We start from the raw sequence: 3,416 nt of genomic DNA on the forward strand, positions 1-3,416 counted from the left end.
CTTCTTCTTTACGTCGTTTAAATTTGGATAACCAAATCTAAACTATCGTGTACAAAAAATAGCAGAATCTAAAAGATCGTATATAAAGAATCTTAAAAAAATCATTTAGATTGGCGTAGCCAAATGTAAACGATCAAATAAAAAAGTAAACGATCGTGTAAAAAAACAAATCATCGTGTAGATAAATCTAAACGATCGCATACCAAATTAATTAAAAAAAAAGCTGTTTATCCAAATCTAAACAACCGTGTAGTAAAGAATCTTGAAAAAATAAATGATCGTATAGACAAATCTAAATGATCGTGTAAAAAAATAATCTAAACAATCGTGTAAAAAAAAAGTAAATGATCGCGTTTAAAAAATCATTTAGCCAAATCTAAATGATCATGTAGCAAACAGAAACGATTTGCCTACCCAAATCTAAACGATCATGTAACCAATTTTAAACGTAACTAAATTAAACAATTGTGTAACCAAATTAAATGATAAAATTAAAAAATAATTGCCAAATTAAATGACCAAATCTAAACGGTCGTAAATCAAACAATAGTCAAACCTAAATGATTGTGTACCAAATATATTAGGCGTGTGTTGTCGACGGGTTATTTTTTAGTATTTTATACAGTGGAGCTGTGAGCTTTTTTTTTATTTTCGAAATTGTTTTATAATATAAATATTTTGTCACTTTGTTCTATTTTGTAAAAAGACCCTAACCCTAACCAAAACCCAGACAGAATTTAGTTGGCAGCTAAATTTGACCAATTTCAATTAGTTATACAATTGCCAAAAATAGTTTTTTTCTTTTAATACAATTATTATGGTTGAAAATGGAAATTATAACAACCTTTACCCCAAATCTTGTTTAGCCACTCATTAATATAAAAGTTTCGAATAATTTTGTGCAATATAAATACCTAAAAATCCTCTCTTACTTTTCATCATCCTCAGCCTTCAACTTCCTCTCTCGCTTTTATCTTCTCCAAAGCGCTTGTGATTCCTTTTGAATAAAGAAGAGAAAGAAGTACTCTTTGGTCTTCTTTCTCTTATATATAAATTACCCATTCTCTTAACATATTTAACTAAAACCCTAATTTTTCTTCCTCAAATACTTTAACATGGGTGGTTGTGCTAGTAAGCCAAAGACAGGCATTGAGAAAGAAGTCACCCCTTTGCCTGTGGAAGAGTCAAAGAAGGAGGTCGTACCCAAGGAAGCCAAGGTCGAAAATGGAGAAAAAGAAAGCGATGATCAAGTTGATGAGAAGAAGGTTGATGTGAGCGAAAAGAAGGTTGAGGAGGATACCCAGCCGCTCTCTCTTGGATGTTTGCTCATTCAGGTTCTTTCTTATAACTTAACCTTTTAGTATTTCATCTGAGTCTACCAAAGAGGTCCAACCCTTAATTAATCTATATTTTCTAAGAAAAAATAAACTTTGGTTTGGTAATTTTGTATTATTTTAAAATTAGTAATATATTTCTCATTCCTTTTTTCTTTCTAAAGAGAAAAGTTTCATTTTTTTCAATAAGACTATTTACTTATTTTATTTTTAAATTTTAGGACAAAAAAGAAGTAGAAATTCCAACTGAAACAAAAAAAGAAGAACCCAAAGAAGAAGTAAAGGTTGAGGCAGCGAAACCAATAGAAGCAGCACCGGAAGCTACCCCCATCGTTGCACTGACGACAGCTGAACCCCAAAAAGCAACCGCCGTTGTAGAAGCAGCTGAACCCCAAAAAGCCACCGCCGTTGTAGCAGCAGCTGAACCCCCAAAAGCCACCGCCGTTGTAGCAGCAGCTGAACCCCCCAAAACCACCGCCGTTGTAGCAGCAGTTGAACCTCCAAAAGCCACCGCCATTGTAGCAGCAGTTGAACCCCCAAAAGCCACCGCCGCTGTAGCAGCAGTTGAACCCCCAAAAGCCACTGCCGTTGTAGCAGCAGCTGAACCCCCAAAAGCCGCCGCCGTTATACAAGCAGCGGAACCACAAAAAGCCACCGCGGTTGTACCCGCAGCTGAACCTCAGAAAGCCACCGCCGTTGTAGAAATAGCTGAACCCCAAAAAGCCACCGCCGTTGTAGCAGCAGCTGAACCCCAGAAAGCCACCGCCGTTATAACAGCAGCTGAACCCCAGAAAGCCACCGCCGTTGTAGCAGCAGCTGAACCACAAAAAGCCGCCGTGGAGGCAGCAACAGAGCCGAAAAAAGCCACCGACGGAGAGAAAACCGGCGTGGAGGTACAATCATCGGCGGAAAAGAAAACAACGGTTGATGAGGCAGCATCTCCGGCAGTGACAACAAAAAAGCAATGATTGTTAAATTGAGGGAAACTAGAGAGAGACAGAAGATTTAAAGAAAAAGAACAAAATGGATTTCGTTGTATTTGGAACAAAATATTTAATTTCTTTACCAATATTCATTAAGAAAATTGCTCATAATTAATTTGGTTCTTCTTTCATTGATAATGTATAATAGAACTTGAAAATAATGAAAAAAAAAAAAGTCTTGTTTGAGGTTGTTCCATTTACCTGATCTTTCATTTCCCATTTTATTTCAAATTTTGTTAATGTTTTGTTGGTCGTTTTATTGGAAGGGTTTGAGTTTGCTAAAAAAAATTGTATTCGAAAGGAGATGGTAGTGTGGTTGATTCAGTTCCAATTTTCAATCCTACAACATACATTCCACCATCAAATTTTTTAAATTATAATCTCATTTTGATCTCAATTTTTATGTAGTTTCAAATATTAAATTGAGAGTGCTTCTAATAAATTTAAATTTACTGTAAATATTAATATAAGATATAGAGTTAGTGTGTAATTGGATTGGGTTCTCAACCCAACTCATATTTTCGGGTTGGTTGGATTAATTTGAATTTTGGATTGTCGGTTTTTTTTTTCTTTTCTAAATTTTAATTTTTGTAAAGTTCAAAATTGTTCATTTTTTTTAAAAAAATTAAAATTATTGTACATCCAAATGTCAAACCTACATAAATTCAAAGTTTCATACATACATAAATTCAAAGTTTCAACTTTCAAGAGTTACAAAATACATAAACTCAAAGTTTCAAGAGTTACAAACATACATAAATTCAAAGTTATTAAACATATAAACCAAAACATTTGTCCTAAATATAAAGTTCTTAAACATAAATCCAAACATACCCATAAATATTTATACATAAATCCAAACATACCCATAAATATTTATACATAAATCCAAACATACCCATAAATGTTCATGAACTACAACTTTAATAATAATAAGTTCTTAAACATAAGTTGAGAAGCCAAATATAAATTTCTAAAGATCCAATAAGCATCCCAAGCATTCAAACTTGTCCTGAAAATTCAAAAAAACATACCAAGTAAGTAGTTTAAATATATAAAAATAAACGAAATGACAATGTTCCATACAAATAAAAGTTGA

At 33.3% G+C, this 3,416-nt stretch overlaps 1 protein-coding gene across 1 annotated transcript; it reads left to right on the forward strand.

The window, feature by feature from the left end:
- Positions 1–942: 942 nt before the first annotated feature.
- On the forward strand, positions 943–2,517 carry LOC103496142 (uncharacterized). Its single transcript, XM_017046413.2, has 2 exons — positions 943–1,334; positions 1,556–2,517. The coding sequence occupies exons 1-2, from the start codon at positions 1,116–1,118 to the stop codon at positions 2,300–2,302; spliced, it is 966 nt and encodes a 321-aa protein (XP_016901902.2). The 5' UTR covers positions 943–1,115; the 3' UTR covers positions 2,303–2,517.
- The last annotated feature ends 899 nt before the right edge of the window (positions 2,518–3,416 follow it).

This window comes from Cucumis melo, chromosome 6, assembly GCF_025177605.1.
Source record: "Cucumis melo cultivar AY chromosome 6, USDA_Cmelo_AY_1.0, whole genome shotgun sequence".
NCBI lineage: Eukaryota > Viridiplantae > Streptophyta > Magnoliopsida > Cucurbitales > Cucurbitaceae > Cucumis > Cucumis melo.

Bases quoted from the DNA above. Each gene is read 5' to 3' on its own strand.
- LOC103496142 (XM_017046413.2), top strand. From the start codon at position 1,116: ATGGGTGGTTGTGCTAGTAAGCCAAAGACAGGCATTGAGAAAGAAGTC. The intron at 1,335-1,555 runs GTTCTTTCTTAT...TTTAAATTTTAG, and splicing joins TTGGATGTTTGCTCATTCAG to GACAAAAAAGAAGTAGAAAT.